The sequence below is a fragment of the Planococcus citri genome, chromosome 3, assembly GCF_950023065.1.
Source record: "Planococcus citri chromosome 3, ihPlaCitr1.1, whole genome shotgun sequence".
Taxonomy (NCBI): Eukaryota; Metazoa; Arthropoda; class Insecta; order Hemiptera; family Pseudococcidae; genus Planococcus; species Planococcus citri.
In genome coordinates this window covers 44,812,742-44,830,035 of record NC_088679.1, presented here as the reverse complement: position 1 = coordinate 44,830,035, position 17,294 = coordinate 44,812,742, and the positions used below count along the sequence as shown (strand labels likewise).

Genomic DNA, 17,294 nt, shown 5'->3' with positions numbered 1-17,294 from the left:
GATTTGAGATAGGTAGCCTGACCCTCTTAAATAGGTACCTAAATGTTTGAAGAAATCGTATGTACCTATCAGAAAAATTTGAAAATTTTTGTTTGGAATATTGTTCGTGATTCCAAACTTTTATCATATCCTTCCCTCCTCTTGCCTAAATATGTACTTACTCCCAATGGATATTTCGAAACATACCTAATTGTTTTCATCATAAAAATTGTACACGAAGGTATACACACTCGTAGCTACAGTTACCTAAATTGAACTTGGTAAATAGTTTTTTTAGGCTCCCCAATTCCCAATGCATTTGCGTCAAAGATACATAGCATTTCCTGAATACTTATTTCGTAATTTATTAGCATCCTATGTATGTACTTGTATAGTAGGTACGATACAACTAAATGAACGAAACAAATACTAAAACGTTTGTTTTTTTTTTCAACTTCAATGTCGGAGTCATAAAACTAAAATCATCAACGTAAATAATTTTGTCATATAGGTGGGTACCTATATTTAGCAAAACGATACTTAGTTAGGTACCTAACAGCAGATTTCTGTTTGACATAAGTATAGGTATAGGTATAGGTACTCATCGTTGATGCAAAAAAATTTCTGTTCGACTTTAAAATTTGAAGTTTGAAAAAACCATTTAATGGGTCAGAAGCACCATAGATACGTGCGCGTGTGGAAAGCTACAACGATTTGTGGTAATAAATTTACACCGTGTAAAAAAGTATACAACGAATTGTATTCCACTTGAGTCAATAATTTCCACTGACGATTAACCATTGAATTTTATTCTGTTGCAGATTAAATTTCGTATGTTGTAATTTATATCACGTTTTCATCTCGTTAAAGTTGCGTGGCTCACTACTCAGTTGAAAATTTGTCAACTATATGCTTGAGAACATGAGATACTTAATCAATTGCATGGGCGCAATATAATTTCGCATCGTGTACAAGTGTACTACGGGCATAGGTCATTTACCTACCCACACAAATCTTTGGAAATTGAAATCAACTAGACAATATTTTCGAGCTTAGCTCGTATCATTTCACGAGTGAGAATGGATGCCTCAATTGTCTCTAAATTTTGGTACCTATATTTAGGTAGGTATATTTTTCAAATAGCTAATGGGCCATGGAATTTGGATGATTACAAACATTTTATTTCTCTGTAATGAGATTATAACTCATTAACTTATGTACGTGTACAAAAAATAAAATATTACAAATGCAAGTAATCGTTATTTTTTTAATTGTATGTAGTACCTACTACCTAGGTTCCTTATCGTTCAATTTATTCTCATTTTCAATAGGTATTTATCAAACTATAAATTGTCATAAGTAATACGATCTCTTTTAAATTGATACACGAGTAAATTATGATTACCTACTCGTGAATATTTTTCATAATACCTACTAAATTTTCTCGTTATAATGATGATGAGTCAAATGTTTACAATAACTATTCTCAGCGTATAATTTCGATTCGAAGAAAATATTATGAATTTATCGTTTCGCTTATCTTTTGATACCTGGACCCAGCCTTCCATCGATCCACAACTAAAAACATTTTTGTTCTATCATGCTATGCATTTGCATATCCAATCCAGTATCCACACATCATAGGAATTACCCTCAATTTCCAAAAAAAGGTCGGAAAATTTTCAAAATTTTGTTGTTGTTGTGGTTGTACATGGCTCAATTAGAGACATTAATATTATCCAAGTTTCGTTGCAATCAAAGATTTCAGAGTCAAGGGTTCGTTGTTATTTTTTTCATAATTTTTTATAATTAATCCATTGGTTTTCATTTTTGAAAATATGCGTCTCTCACCCTCCATCAGTATTTTTCCAACAACCTTTCTTTATGGGTATGGCCATATGCAGTGAAAATCCAGGCCATGGAAAAGAAAATGTAAGCACAAAAAAAGTCTTAGTTAGAAGGTTATGGCTCTAAACGTAGTTGAGCTATTTATTAGGGACTTTTTAGTAGAATCAGATTTCTTTTAGAACTGACAGGTCCTTCTTGGGTGTTAAAAAATACACGGGCCTTCAAAAAAAAAAAAACTCGGGGCCAGAAGGAAACCCCCCTTCTCCTTCTGCACAGACCGAACTAGAATTTCAAATTTTTCAGTGCACAAAATCGATTTTTTTTTGAGAAAATTGAAAGCGGTACGAAAACAATTCAGAAGGGATGAAATCGTAAAGCATGAAATTTCCCATCAAGTATGCAGGGTGATTAATTTTTTATAACAGGCATCGTTTCTGAGATATTTTAAGCTGAAATTGAGAAGACAAATTGGTATCGATTATTTCTATTGCACATTTTTTATATGTATTTTTCCATCACAAAAAATTAATTATTGACAAAATAAAAACTGAGAGTCTTAAAAAAAATTTAAATCGTGTCCTGAAAATGTGTGTGCTCGAGGACCCCTCCTCACTTCCTCCACCACAGCGGGTACGCCACCGGTACTACTGCAAGACGTTCAAGGTATGACAGTAAGGGTACCTCTACCTGCAACTGATCATATCTGTTAGAACACAAATTATCTCGTAAGAAAGAAAAACGCATAGTGTTAAATAAGTTGCCTATGCCATAATTTGAAGGACGAATTACGATTGAGAAAAAACCAATTTTTAACGATGCGATTTAGACGATTTAAACTAGGGACGTACGCATTGCTAAAAATTTGTGGTACATTTTTCGATTTTTGCTGGTTATTTTTTCACTTTTTCCCTTTATTTTTTCAAGAGAAGTTTTTTATTCTGTAAAAAGGCGGATTTTTATAGTTTTGAAAATTAGTTGAAATTAATTGTTCATTTTTCTTGTTCTATAAACTTTTATTATTTGCGAGTTTTAGATTAGAGGAAATTCATTTTTTAGTCTTTTAATTTTTATGACTCTATATTTCTGAATTTCTTTGTGTGTTCTATTACGAGTATGTTGGATTAGGTTAGGTTTTGCCCTATAAACTGGCCCTAGAAGTTTGGTACTGGGGAACCCTGAAAAAACAAAAAAAAAAGATTTATAAGATTTTTGAAGCCAGGTAATAGGAAACGTTTTTTTGCGTTTTCTTCCTTTCATCCCATTACAATTTTTCAAATTTTTGCATTCCACAAGTTCCACAACTGGTAATTGAGGTTAGACTTATGATAGGTACTTATAAATTCGAGTTTTTGAATAGGTACATAAGTAGATAAAACACTTTTTTTCTTCAAATTTTTATGTACGTATGTATTTTGATAGTTGACTTACTTCTTGAATAAAAAATTAAAATTTGATCGATTGCGATAGAAGATTCAATTCATTATTTCAAAATCAATTTCTGAAACTTCAAATATGTACCTATTACCCATGTTCATAAATAACAAAGCTCGAAAAATCCAGTAAATCCACAAACACGTTGCCTATTCTTGAGTTTTAAGGGTTAAAAAAATAGGTACGTCTACGTATGAATTTGTTACCTGACACCCCAAAATTTGAAAAATTAAAAGATGTTTGAACATGTAATTAAACTACCCATCCTATCTCCACGGTCAAAATTCAATTTTCAAATACGATAAAAATAGGCAAATGTTCAGATGAGATTTTTTGGCGGTAATAGGTACCTACCTGATTTTATCCAAATCTTCAATATTTACCGCAACGTTACCCGGACACCCTGTATAATTCGAGTATGTTGTGTTGATGTACTTACCTACTTCATTTTCAAGGCTGATTCGAGGCGAAAGATAAGGCAACAGAACTATTCCATGAAATGCGCTGGCATTGATGCGTGAGTAGCTCAGATAAAACCTGGTTTATTTCCTTCCTCTACTGCTTAGGTAGGTACAAGAAAAGCTTTAAAAAATCATTCACGCTTACACGCTCCCATTGAAGGTGTAATAAGTGAATTTGTACATGTTTTAAGTACATACTATGTAGGCAAACTTTTAATTTCAACATCGTTTTCGGAGGAGAGGCATACGTATTAGAGACGGAATAGAAAATTTTCCCTCCCTAATGGTCAAAAAAAACTTATAATAAAACAAGGTGAAAAATATGTATATTTTCTAATAATAATTGCAACTTTATTCGTGAAAAATGTCTGTCCTTTCCTCGCTCGAGTGATTCTCTCTTATTTCTCACTTTTTTCGTAGGTTTACTACGGTGGAACAAAGAAGAAAATTGTGTTTACATACATTCTGCACTTAATTCTCCATTTTCGAGATTAATAGGTACATAAAAAGTATGTTTTTTTTAAATTTTCATTCTTCTTAAAAAAAAAGTAGGTATAATGAAAATTCCTCAAGAACTGCCTTACTTCGATGGAATTGAAATACCTAATTACTTTTCAATCGTATCAAGTATGAATTTTCTCAAGAGGACTTTTGAAAAATCACTAAAATGTAACTGATCAAAAAAAGTATCAGGTATGAATATCTGTGGATATAACATCTTATCCCATAGGTAGGTACATGTTTTTGGGTCAAAAAATTCAAAATATTTCATTTTTCATATTTTATCGAACGTAGAAGAGGGAGGGAGGGAGAGAGGTGAATCAGGGCTCGAAGGACACTCTTTTAGAGAAATAAAATTATTATTTTTTCCGAATTTTTATGTTCTTATTTGCACTTCTATGTATGATTTCGAAGTGCTGCATTGACAATTTCCATTTTCAACCGCTAAATGTTTCCTCAGTATTGCCTGCGGTCGCCCATTCTACAAATTAAAACTAATTATTTCTGGTTTTTACGGTTCCCTGCAATTTTTTTTTACCTCCTGTCGTTTTACCGCGATAAGAAAAATTAGTAAAAAATACAATCCCCGCAAAATAACAGATGGTAAATGTTCATATCGATGTCGGTAAAGTTTCCTATCCAAGTGTATTTTAGCCATAGGTATCTAGTATTGTTTGATACGTATTTGTTGATGTCAAATTTATACTTAAACCCGCGATCAATAATACCAAAATTGAAATGGTACGCTTTCGGATCAATCAGTAGCACACATCACGAAACGTTTGAAAAATTGTTTTTCAAAAATATTTAGGTACAACATATAGAAGTGTAGTTAGATACAGTCTTCAGTTCCGCAATAGATCTAATACATTTTTTTTTCTTACTCGTCAAAAAAAGATTCAATATGCAAGTTCTTTGTTCATAATAATTGAACGAGCAAGTAACCAAATTCACATTTTTTTGTGCATGTTAATGATGCAATATTTATGCAAACCGAACAGATAGTACTAGGTACATAATATAATCGATAACTTATGATGCTTTTTATGACCTTGACGTCTGTGGCTATATTTTTCAGTAAATTCGTAATGGAATATTTATTTTATCGCATAAATGTAATGCATAGGTAGGTACTCGTATTGAAAAACAGCTTCAAAGCTTGCGTACATGACTCATCTCACTTTTGTTTGGTTTCGTTTTCTTTTCAATTTTTGTATGTTCACTGAAACATGCAACCTTTTATTACAAATTTTTGGATAGACTAGCTATGTAGGTAGTATCTATCTAGTACTAGCTATCGACCAGTAATTTTATCTCGGACTCCAAAAAGAATGGACATTTTTTTGATACCTAAATAATTAGGTACGACTCTCATGCAAATGCTTTTAGGAAACCTGATATCATATGACCGGTGCTGTGATGGCTTTGAACAATGTACACATTTATAATAACCGGTTCTCAGGCATAACCTTTAAAAATCACGCATGCATATGAATTCTCGGGTTAATGCTCTGCTAACGATGATCAGGTTTTGCTTTCATTGTTGATCAAATGCATTAGACCAGGTATTAAATAAGCGGAAGAAGATCAAATCTATAAATTTTTTAATCGTATTGTTGAAAATTGGAATACCTACCTACCTACCTACCTACCTACCTACACTTTTTTCTAAAAATAATTGGAAGGTATTCATCTAAAGATAAAAATTATTTACCAAAAAAATGAATAAATAAATAAGTAAACGAAAAGTCATCAGCTGTGCTACGTTCTGAAGAAGTTCAAAGGAACCGCAAAGGAAAGTTTAATGCCTTAAAACACAGCACATTTTTTTTTTTTTTTTTTTTTTGACAATTTCGACTACTTGCTAGAGATAATTTTTACATCGCCGCAAAATTGGGATGAAACCAGATTAAATGCCGTGGGGATTTCGATTTTGAAAATTTTCATTTTGGAATTTTGAAAATTTTGGTTGAAATATGAAAGCTTATCTATACTAAATACGTAAATTTGAATTTCTGATCACTTTTATAATTTATTTTGAAAATTTGGTAATTTTCAAAATTTCACATTGAATATGAGATGTTTACACTTCGTTTTCCCCTTCGAATTCCAAAATTAAATTCCAACAAATTTTCAAAATTTTTGCGCTTATGGCCTCCACATACGGAAATTTTTATTCTATAAAAATTAAAATTTCGTCTGCATAATCCAAAAATTAAAATTTTCTTTTTTTGTCAAAAATTTCCAAAAATGTCAATTTTTCGTCTTTTTTAATAAATGAATTTCTTGATTCCAAAATGAATTTATTCGAAATCAAAAATCTCACGATGTCTGTACACACATCGCTCTATTTTCTATTGTACGTATTTAATGTGAAAATTTTTGCTTGTGAGCTGTCGAAAAAAGAGAGTAAAATGTTAAATACACTTAAATTTTTTTTTTGCGAGTCCTTACAAAATTTAGGAGGAGGAAATTGGAAATCTTTAAAGTTATCGTTTTGAAGAAACTGAGGGAATTCTCACAATTTCAAACGGGAGTGGTGAGTCTGAATTAATTTTTTCTTCTCAAATATCTCAACCCAATTTTTCAATACAAGTAGTACAACTTCTTGCTTGAAAATTTATGAAATCTAATCGCTGAATTGAGTGCTCTCCGCAGGTCGAATACTTGTTTTTGTATGAATGTACCTACATAAATGATCAAATGCAAAAATATGAATAGGTACAGAAGAAGAGTTTGAAAAGAGTTGAAGGGAGTTTGACAAAACTCCTCGAAAAAAGACCGCCGGATCGATTTCATGGCCTTTTCAACTCATTTCTGAAAGGAATCAAACAAAGAGCCAACTCTGAGTTGAAGTTCTTAAAAAAAAAACTCTTTGCCCTGCAATGGAAAAATGCAACCACCACGGTAGGAAAAAATCTAAATAATTTCCAAAGGTGCTAAGGCCGGGTTCTCGAAAAACAAATCATAAGACCGGAAAAAATGGATAAATTGCGTTCAAATTCACCTTTCATGACAAATTGCGAGACAAATTTTCAACCAAAATTAACCGCGTTTCAGTCAGGAAAATCCGTGAAAATTTTTTTTTGCGTTTTTGAAAGTGTTGCACTGGCATAAAAAATTCGATGAAGAAATGTTGTAGGGCGTAGGGCTACATCTAGGCTTGAGATAAGTACAATATGTAGCCTATATGTTTTTGTGTGATTTCCAAAAAGGCCCGCTAAAATTTGAAAAACAAAAAATTTACATTTTCGAGATAAACGTTAGTCTCGCCTCTTTGCAGGAGCTGAATGTGATCTATCGATTTGAAAATTTTTACACGGAATTTCGGGCCCCTAGGACCAAGTTCCAATGTTTTATTTTTTTCATTTCAAAAATCTCAACCGTAAGTCGATTTTTAACCCGGTTTCGTCTTCGCACTCAATGGGGTTGTTACCTTTGAAATCAAGATTACCTGCTCATTGAAAAGTGGAAGGATATTCATTGTAATGAGCATTACGCGTAGTCGCGTAAGTAATTCCTCTAATATTTTTAAATATCTTCATTTCAAGCTGATATTTAAACGAAACCAAAAAAATATTTAATTACTACGTACCGAAGGTACTACTATACAATGTAAGTAATAATATGCCTCCACAACAGACAAGTAAAGGTTAACCAAATTTTGTATATCAATTTTATCATCCGGTAAAACAACGACGCATGAAAAATTAATCTCAGTGACAGTCCATGTTAGAAGAAATGTCAAGAAGGTACCTATAGGTAAACTATAGGTACAGGGTGCGCAGAAATATCGAGTAGTTACCCCAAAGAAAGTTTCTTGTTTAAAATATGGGTTGACAACATGAAATAGATGCATATGATTGGTGGAATGTTATCACTTCGGTCCAACAACCAATCGTGCGCTTTAATTATTAGGTATCATTCACTGTGACCAACTGAAACATTTAACACAAAAACTTTTTTTTTCTGCTCCCCCTGTACATATGCCTAGTACTTCAGATGAGCATAAAATATAGGTAAACGACTAGGTACTTGTGTGTCAAATTATTTTAAACTTATGATAATTATATTTTATGTTCGGAAAAAATTATAGGTTTATGATAAATGAGAAATTAAGTATAGGTACACTATAATCTGGAATCGCGGGACAGTTCGTGTTGGTCATTTTTTACATTTCTTCTATGACTGATAAATTTGGGAATTACCACTTATCAAGTTCACATAATAATTAACGATGAGCCATTTGATTATTTCCGATTTTTTTCAAACATTAGAGAGGTGTTGAAAAAACATTTGAACTAGTGCACTAAAATTTTTCGAAATGTAGATCTTTTTGTTTGATGACTCGAAAGCTGATGAGTAGCCTCGCATAACTATTTTTGCTAAACATTCTAAATTCTAAATTAATTTACACTTATCCTGGAAGAATTCAACAATTCTGGAAAAAATCAAATCTTTCAGTGAAATTTTAAGAGGCAAGATAATGAAAAAAAAACAGTCTGGTGTTGGTAAAAAATAATAGGTAACAATATTAGTCTTTTTTTTCAAAAAAAAAAAAAAAAAATGTTACAATTCGCTGTACCTATTTGAATTTAAAAATCGATCATTAATTTATAGTGGGATATTCAAACACTAGAAGATAATGGTATTCAAATTTTGAATACGTTTTTTCTTTTATTTTTTTTCCAACACTTTTTTAAAAATATAATAGTGAAAATCACTTCGCCATGTAATTATTATATTTGAATTGAAGTTCGCTTAGAAAAATATTCCGACTAATTATACCATACTCCTACCAATGCTTTCATAGTGAATAACCTTAACAATTATTTATCCAATTTATGTATTCATTTGACTTGACGTTTTTCCTCTGTACAGAATATATTCGTAAAATGAGAAAAAATAATTAAACTTAGATAAACATTGAATGCATCTTGTTTTCATATGACTGTATAGAAATATTACGATTTTTTCACACTAATTTGTTTTCGTGATTTTTTTTCACGTAGGTAACCGTTTTTACCCCACCACAATGGAACCGGCTCCTGCTTATACACCTGTATAAAAAGCGAAGTAATAGGTACCTGAGAAATACACAAGTTTGAAGCTCCTTTTTCTGCTAGTTCCCTATCATACTCGTGTAATTCCTTTTTTTACTCGCAACTAACTGATTTTTTTGATCAGCAAATTCAATATGAAGGTTATCTCGATCTTATGTGTTTCGTTTATTTTGGTGGCTTCAGTTTTGGTAAGTACCTACTTAGATATTTTATTCAATTTTTATTCCAGTAGGTATACCTACGTAATTTATTTTTCTTATTTTTATCGTATACGTAATAGAATTTTATTCAACATCTCGAACTAGAGTCGTATTTTTTAAATTTTTAAGCTGAAGTTCTCGTTGCTTTTTTTCTGGAAAAAATAATTTTATACCGAAAGAAACATTTCAGAATTGAAAATTATCGTTGAAATCATTTTCCTCGTCATTATTAGTGCGAAGAAATATGTATTAAAAATTTGGAAAAATATCACGTATTCGCTTGCATTCGTTGAAAGCAACAATAGCAATTTACACTGATTTTAAATTAAATTTTTTATCGAACGTTGTCGTAATTTTTGTGAGCAAAACATCAAACGTAGAATACAAATTGGCTTTTAATTTTTCGTGGGGAAAATAAAAATACCTTATTTTGATCATTTGTGTAGAAAATATAGCTTTGAAATAGGTTTTATCGTTTCGAAATTGCTTGAGTAGGTAGGTAGATAGTACTTAGATTCTTTTTACGAATAAAAAAATCAAAATAATGCACATATACATAGGTACCTATTTGTCCATCTGTAATTATTTTCTCATTTCAGGTGCCTCTACGATATACATATTTGTTATTATAAAATATTTAATTACTAAATTGCCAAATTATTTACACCTAACTATACACCTGAATTTATTTTTGAAATTTTTTTTATTTTATAGGCTGAAAGTTCAATCGAAGACGTGAGAAACAGTGCTGCTGAATTATGTAAAAAAGAATTGAATGCAGGAGATGGTAAGCAAATCAACTTTCTATTATTATATTAACAATAAAGTTGTTTCGAAAAATAATTCTTATTTATTACCCGCAGACGTAGCCGCAATTTTAAAATTGAAACAACTCCCAAGCAACGAAGCTGAAAGTGTAAGTATAATAGATTTTGGGTGAAGTTTTATAATTTTATTCGAAACAGTTTTATGAATGCCTGATTTATTTTTGTTTCAGTGTTTCATAGAATGTGTGTATGGCAAATTACAACTGGTGCGTTGAATTTCCATCCCCCCCCCCCAAGTTCCATAGGTATCTATTAATAAATGTTTTCTTGTTTAAAACCAGATCAAGAACGGTCAATTGAATGAAGAAGGAGCCAAAGCTTTAGCAAAACAAAAGTTTGGAGAAGATAAAGAGAAATTAGCCAAAACCGATGAAGTATTCAAAAAATGCCAACAAGAAGGTAAAATTCAATTTCCATTGGTAATCCTACTAGTAAAATGATTCAAAAATTCTTACTAATTCCATAATTTTTTTCATAGTACAAAGTGCTACTCAAGAAAAATGTTACCTAGGAAAATCATTAAGAAAATGTTTAATTACCTACAGCGACCAAGTAAGAAGTTCCTAAAATTACATTTCAAATAATATAAGTGCCTAATTAGAATTATTGTTCAATAATTGCCAGGATATTCCATCTTATTATGGTTATTATAACGTCGTTTTATAATTTTGTTTTTTAGATACAAATTTTCTCGAAAACATCGTAAGATAAACTAAGTGATCTTTCATCGTACCCTCTGCTGCAATTTAATTTTCTAAACGCGAACAACAGCTCCGAACATTCATCATTATTTTATTTCTCATTTATTTCTGTAATAATTTTTTCATTTATTTACAATATTTTCATTGTACTTGAATTTTCGCGAAAATAAAAAATTTTCAATTTCTATCATTTCATTGTTGAAAAAAATATCAGTGTATCGCAATCAGACAAAAATGATGTGTTTGTTGCAAAATAAGGCGCTTGAAATAGGCAACTTATTCAACATGGATGTTCTCATGTTGAAAATTGAAATAAGTTTCATGGTAAACAAACGAACACATTAGGTACCTACATTATTAGCCTAAAATTGATTTGAAGCGTTTTCTGTATCTTGCTCAGCTTGAAAGCTTTGTTTTTCTTTTTTATAACGGATAAGGTTTATCTGTGATACATACCTATTATTATTACTAGAAAAATATAATTTTTCAGCTAAAGAAGTTGTAAAAAAGTATTTCGTTGTACACTTTTGGTCAAAGATTTTAGGATTTATCAATGACAAATCAGTTAGGTATTAATATGAACAAATTTTCAATTTTTAACAAAAGATACGCATTTTTACCTATCTACTTCTGGGTTTAGTGAAAAATATTAGGTGCTTACGAACCCGAGAACTGTAGACCCTTTCATTTTGGAAGAAGAGCTGCTTGATGAGAATGAAAATAAAAAATTGAAATGTGCTGAGAAAACCAAATCTATAAGCCCATGCAACAAAAGAAAAGAAACAGAATGATATGAAATGTCTACGCATATTGAATACCTAACAACAACACTATTCAAATTTTTTTTAACCTTATTCCAAGTGTTCAAGTATTACATACTTTAGCATTTGAATAAAAAACAGACGTATCTCATATGTATTATCCCAACTTCTTGTCAACAATAATTTCGTTTTTTGAAAATATTATTCAATGCAAAATACTTGAAGGTTAGAACATTCGCATAGAAAAATACGAAAAGGAGTAATTAACGAAATATTTTTATGTGCCTACTTCTTTTCTATCGACATGAATTGAATAGAAAAAACAAGATAACTATATATTTTTTACTTTGCTACTTACAGTTTCGTAGGTAGATGAAGATATTCAATGAGTATTTCAACTTGACAACTTTGGTTTTTAACTATAAGTACCTACATTACTATTGAGTTTTTCTCTTTTGGTGCAAATAGACAGTAATTAATTACAATGGTTGAATAGCATGATTTCTATTACATGCTGTGTCATATTGTCATTGAAACATTTTGAATATTGCTTCAAATTCTGCAGTAGGTACCAATTTTTTTTATTTTATTCGTGGAAAATAAATTGGGAAAATTTTCAATCAAAAGAAACTGTAGATGAATAAATACTTATTTACCTACATTCACTTCAGATTAGAAAATGAATAATGCAGTAGGAATTAGAAAATTGTGAAAACCGTATTTATAACGTAGTAATACCAATACGAGTATTAATATCCGCAGAATAGCATTACAAATTCCAGCATCTTTTTTTTAAGAGCCGAATTATTGAATCGACTAAATAGTGAAGCTAGATTGAAAATAATTAGAAACGAGCTTCGTGGGGCGATTTTCTTCTTTATATACCAATTTTGGACTCATATTTCAACGAAAAGCTATTACGAAAATTCCCCAGCTACTCCACAGGAAAAAACAACAAAGCTTTTAAATTGATATTCTGCATTTAATAAGGATATCCTTTAATAAAATTTATAAATCTCGACGTCGTTATTTGCGACTCTTTAACAAACGATAAATAGTTTGAATACGCATTTTAACAGTTGCTCATTGTAATAGCTAATATATAAGCATCTAGACCTCGTTATTCGGTGAGTTTTGCATACGATAGTGTGTTTCTGGTTTACGATTTTTTTTGCGCGATTTTAAAATTTTCAATATGAAATTTTTAACGGGCGTTACTATTTTACTTTGCGCAGCCTTCATCGTCAAGGTAAGTTGAAATCGAAGAATTTTCATTTTTTGATTAATTAAGTAATTTCAAAATTTATCCTTTCGATAGGCTGAACAAGCTAAACCTTCGGCAGCTCCATCTACTACTCCTAAATCCGTTGCCACGACCATCGATGCTAAAAACAATAAAACTGGAAATTTAACATTCCCTAAAAATTTAAAGGTATGTAGGATTGTGTAGGACTATTTCAATTATACATACACATTTTTTAAATTGTTGCCTACCTACTAGTAAGGTACCTATTTCACTATTTTTGAGTACACGAAATATAAACTCACTTCTTTTCCTAGGCCAATGACTCTCTACATAATCGTTTCAATGCCGTTGCTACTGAATGCAAAAAAGAGTTGAATGCTAACCAAGGTACACCAGGTACTTTTTTTTGATGAATTTTCTCTAATTTTCAATTTTTCAAAGTCGACGATTTACAGCATTTCCTTTCATAATTACATCGTAATTTTTTTCTTCAAAAAGTCACTTTTGTGGCATGATAATTTTTTGTGGGTACGAGATTCGTTCCTACTGCGCCTAATATTGTTCTGGAAGATGCGGGGAGGATTTTTTAGAACACGATTAATTGTATCGATAAATGCAATTTTGGTGTAAAAAAATGAAGGAAATGCTGTAAACATTGATTCCTAACGAATAGATTATGATAACTTAGTTTACAGAACACATCGAAATTAACGACTTAAATGCTACAAAATGGTTCGAATAACTTTCAACTGACAGAAGATATACCTATTTCGTATTTACTTACTTATTCATTTAATTATTTACTTAAATGTTCTGTTTTGACAAAACAATTAATGTATAAAAATTCATTTTTACAGAAATCATGGCTCTTTTATCTTCCGGTGCATTGCCTACCAATGAAAAACAAAGAGTAAGCAAACCAATTCTAATTCTACCTTCGATTAATTTAAATTTAAAAAAATCGATATTATATTAGTGTAAAAAATCCAGAATATTATTCATCATCAGTAACAGTGTTGATAATTCCTGCTTTAAAATTTTTCAGTGTTTCTTGGAATGTGTGTACAACAAAGTCGGTTTAGTAAGTAAACGTAACCTGAGATTAAGTGCATAGACTAACATAGATGTAACGCGAAGAAGACTTGTTTCCTATGTTATGAACATGAAGAATTGAGTATTCGAGGTAATGGTCAATAAAATTTTAAAATCGTTTGAATTTCAGATTAAAGATGGAAAAGTCAACGAAGAAGGTGCCATGAGCTTAGCGAAAGCTAAATTCGGAGAAAATAAGGACTTGATGACCAAAGCTGAAGCTCTTTTCAAGAAATGTAAAACTGAAGGTAATTTCATTTATTTTTTTTAAAATTCGCCATGTGTTTTGAGAAATACACGTGGACTGAATTTCTTTATAATGTTAAATGTTTTTGTTTCGCAGCCGTTGTAGAAAAGGACTCGAAGGAAAAATGCGCCTTAGGAAGGTTGATCCGTACCTGCATAGTTAATCACGGCAATAACGTAAGTAATTTCGATTTATCTACGAGCTGAAAATTATTCATTCGTTTTTTTCGCTCATGTCTAACTAATTTAAATATGAAATTATTTTTCTACAATATTTATTATAACATTCAATGCAAAATTATGTGTTGCAGTTGCCAATTTTTTCCAAAGCTAGTTAAACTGTATTCGTATAAGGAGGAAATTTCATCTCACAAATGACTTCAGCTAGTGACCAAATGCAAGTCATGCGCACAAATGACAATGTACTATTAATTTAATATACTTAGTTATTTTTATATTATATTTTATAGGATTATTTTTTGCATCAGTAAATTCGTAAAAAAACGTAGAATTATGGTTTATTTTTTTTATCATAGGAGTAAAATGGATACCGCTAAAACGTAATACATTTTGAAAAAATGATAACTCGATCAATTAAAAAAAAATCACGAAACATCTCATAAAACATTAAATAAAAACATAATCGAAACGAAATTATTTGATAAGGGGATTGAAAATGAATACACAAATTCGATCATCACTAGCGATAGTTAAGTCAGATTAAAATTTCAACTAGATAGTTCATTTACTTTTACCGCTGACGTGAAATTTGATCCATTCGTGATTTAGGACACCTTCTAACGAAAGTCTAGCTGATGGAGAGAATTGTAGCAACTGAAATTCATTAGTAAGTGTTAATTATTGCTCATAAATTCAACAAATACGATACGTTTTCAAGTTCTTCGTTTAAAATATAAAATACCTGTTTTATGAGATCACGAGCACCTTCAGAGATGTAAGAAGGAAACGTGTATGAAACTTTCTTAATACGTTCGTATGTTCCTTCGTAAGTAGGAGCTTCGAACGGCGGTTTTCCAACCAAACATTCGTAACAAAATACTCCAATACTCCAAATATCTACCGCTTTATCGTGAGCAGCTCCGGTTACCATTTCAGGAGGTAAATAGTCTAAGGTTCCACAAAGTGTCGTTCGCCTGAAGAAAAAGAAATCATTATTTAATCAAAATAAAAAACAAAATATTCGTAATATTTAGGTATGAAAAACTTGAACGTCTTACCTCGAAGAGGGAGTATGCACAGACCAACCAAAATCAGCGATCTTTAGTTCTCCTTTCTTTCCCAGGAGTAAATTTTCGGGTTTAATATCTCTATGAATCACATTTTTCTTATGGCAGTAGAGAATAGCATCAGCTAGCTGAGCCATAAATTCGGCAGTTCTGAAAAATATCAAATTTTTGAATAAATGTAAATTTGAAAAACTTACGCCTCGGAAAAAACCCATACTTTTCTTCAGTGAATCGCTTATTCGGCTGCGCTTGTAGTTCTTTATAAAGCTGCTTCGGAGCATATTCCAAAATTAAATACACGCGGGCTTCATCGTGGAAATAACCATACATTCGTAAAATATTAGGGTGCCTGTAATGCGAATTCACAGTAAATAATTTTGTAATTTTCGACATCAAAAATTGAAACTTGCTAATAATGTACCTAAGGTGGGATTGTATCTCGATTTCACGTCTGAGTTGGTGTTCAACATCCGCTTTCAAGATTTGAGATTTAAATAGTACTTTCAAAGCAACGATAAATTGTGATGTTTTCTCTCTGGCTAGGTATACGTTTCCGAATTTTCCTTTACCGAGAGGGCGTCCGATGTCAAAATTGTCCAACGACCATTTACCTCTGTAAAAAACAATTATGTTTAAGAGTCGTAGAAAAAACATTAAAAAACGTAAGGTATTGTAATTTTACGAATTTACTTTTTATCAGACGTATTATTTTCAGTTAGGCCCATTCTCGAATCAGAAGAACTAACTTGCGACGAAACTGTTGATCTGAAATGAAAAATTCATCAGTAACCACGGTCATAACACAACAGCCGATACCATACTAATAAACTTACGAAGAAGAGGAATCGGTGGTGTTCGTTGATGCAATAGATTTAGCTTTCTCAGATTTTATCTTTCCGTTTATCGTCGCAGAAGAATTTACGTTTTTCTTCAAAGGAGCTGCATACGAATTCTGTCCGTTTTTGAGTGTGAGTATTGGTTGTGGTTTAAGTGGTTGAGCAGGATTAGTTTTCTGCGATGACTCAATTTTTTTCACTGTCGGTTTTGTGAAAGCTAACTTTTCTTTAATCACAGCCTCTGGTTTAATGTTACATTTGGTCGTTTTCTGTACATTTTGTTCATCTTTTAGTATTGTGTTAGGATTGACTAAAGATGATCTCAACTGCGTAGCTGTAGATCTCGTCGGAGTTGATGGTATTAAGGGTATCGTTATCGATCTACGAGCGGGTGAAGGTAACCGTACGCCAGAAGATGCCGGCTTTTTATTCTGTCCATTGAATGGAGTTGAAACAGACCTTCTAGATATGGAACACAATCTATTACATGTTGATATCATCGTTGACGAATCTCTATTCTCTTTACCGGACATGATGATTAAAATAGTAATGTCTACAACAAAAGACCACAAGCACAAAATAATGAAAATATTATCGCATGTAAACAACAAGAATGTAATGCAACAGAAAATGATATGGAAGAAAATAGTCTGAAAAAACGAAAATTAATCAGGAAAAAACAAAAATACTCACGGTTTTTTACAAGCGTGATTTTCTTAAACACTAAGAGAAAACATAATACAAATTAACAGTAAAAAATAAAATAATATAGTAATTAAATGTCGCGAAAAAACTCGAAATGAAACCGTTAAAACTAAACCGTTTGAATTTTTTAAATCAGCTGATTTGGTTTTT

General features: G+C 31.3%; 2 protein-coding genes across 2 annotated transcripts; one reads left to right on the top strand and one right to left on the bottom strand.

Moving 5' to 3' along the window:
- The first annotated feature begins 9,307 nt into the window (after nucleotides 1-9,307).
- Nucleotides 9,308-14,801, top strand: LOC135840594 (uncharacterized). The gene is made up of 14 exons (XM_065357218.1): nucleotides 9,308-9,471; nucleotides 10,198-10,270; nucleotides 10,347-10,399; nucleotides 10,481-10,516; nucleotides 10,592-10,709; nucleotides 10,789-10,862; nucleotides 12,920-13,021; nucleotides 13,091-13,204; nucleotides 13,333-13,414; nucleotides 13,876-13,928; nucleotides 14,064-14,099; nucleotides 14,241-14,358; nucleotides 14,454-14,533; nucleotides 14,668-14,801. Exons 1-14 carry the CDS (start codon nucleotides 9,418-9,420, stop codon nucleotides 14,692-14,694), a joined length of 1,020 nt encoding a protein of 339 aa, XP_065213290.1. The 5' UTR covers nucleotides 9,308-9,417; the 3' UTR covers nucleotides 14,695-14,801.
- Nucleotides 12,843-16,972, bottom strand: LOC135838893 (aurora kinase B-like). Its single transcript, XM_065354714.1, has 7 exons — nucleotides 16,437-16,972; nucleotides 16,294-16,368; nucleotides 16,025-16,216; nucleotides 15,821-15,952; nucleotides 15,595-15,753; nucleotides 15,279-15,510; nucleotides 12,843-15,190 (listed from the first exon to the last, which is right to left on the bottom strand). The coding sequence occupies exons 1-7, from the start codon at nucleotides 16,970-16,972 to the stop codon at nucleotides 15,098-15,100; spliced, it is 1,419 nt and encodes a 472-aa protein (XP_065210786.1). The 3' UTR covers nucleotides 12,843-15,097.
- Between the last annotated feature and the right edge of the window lie 322 nt (nucleotides 16,973-17,294).

Excerpts from the sequence above, each read along its gene's own strand:
- LOC135838893 (XM_065354714.1), bottom strand. The coding sequence starts at position 16,972 with ATGTCCGGTAAAGAGAATAGAGATTCGTCAACGATGATATCAACATGT. Across the intron at positions 16,369-16,436 it reads ACCACCGATTCCTCTTCTTC|ATCAACAGTTTCGTCGCAAG; the intron begins GTAAGTTTATTA and ends TTTTCATTTCAG. Across the intron at positions 16,217-16,293 it reads AATAATACGTCTGATAAAAA|AGGTAAATGGTCGTTGGACA; the intron begins GTAAATTCGTAA and ends TGTTTTTTACAG.
- LOC135840594 (XM_065357218.1), top strand. The coding sequence starts at position 9,418 with ATGAAGGTTATCTCGATCTTATGTGTTTCGTTTATTTTGGTGGCTTCA. Across the intron at positions 9,472-10,197 it reads TTTTGGTGGCTTCAGTTTTG|GCTGAAAGTTCAATCGAAGA; the intron begins GTAAGTACCTAC and ends TTTATTTTATAG. Across the intron at positions 13,022-13,090 it reads GCGCAGCCTTCATCGTCAAG|GCTGAACAAGCTAAACCTTC; the intron begins GTAAGTTGAAAT and ends TCCTTTCGATAG.